This window comes from Myotis davidii, unplaced genomic scaffold, assembly GCF_000327345.1.
Source record: "Myotis davidii unplaced genomic scaffold, ASM32734v1 scaffold217, whole genome shotgun sequence".
NCBI classification, from domain to species: Eukaryota; Metazoa; Chordata; class Mammalia; order Chiroptera; family Vespertilionidae; genus Myotis; species Myotis davidii.
The window spans coordinates 8,421,542-8,421,803 of record NW_006290034.1 but is presented as its reverse complement, the minus strand read 5'-3'; the positions used below and the strand labels follow the sequence as shown (position 1 = coordinate 8,421,803).

Here is a 262-nt window from a genome sequence, read left to right as displayed (position 1 = left end):
AAGTGACGTCTCTGACGTTGGGACAGGTTCAGGACCTGAGCGACCGGCTTAGGCGAGCAGCGCTGGGCTGTGGTCCTGCAGTCGCTATGAGCTGCACCATCGAGAAAATCCTGACCGACGCCAAGACGCTGCTGGAGAGGCTGCGGGAGCACGATGCGGCCGCGGAGTCGCTGGTGGACCAGTCGGCGGCGCTGCACCGGCGGGTGGCCGCTATGCGGGAGGCGGGGACGGCGCTTCCGGACCAGGTCAGGCAGAGAGGGGG

General features: G+C 67.9%; 1 protein-coding gene across 1 annotated transcript in view; it reads left to right on the top strand.

Annotated features, from left to right (window-relative positions):
* The first annotated feature begins 6 nt into the window (after positions 1-6).
* Positions 7-262, top strand: part of SIKE1 (suppressor of IKBKE 1) — a 7,287-nt gene continuing 7,031 nt past the window's right edge. The window contains exon 1 of the mRNA XM_015563534.1: positions 7-252. Coding sequence (XP_015419020.1) covers positions 87-252 — 166 coding nt within the window. The 5' untranslated portion in view covers positions 7-86. The remainder of the gene's footprint in view (positions 253-262) is intronic.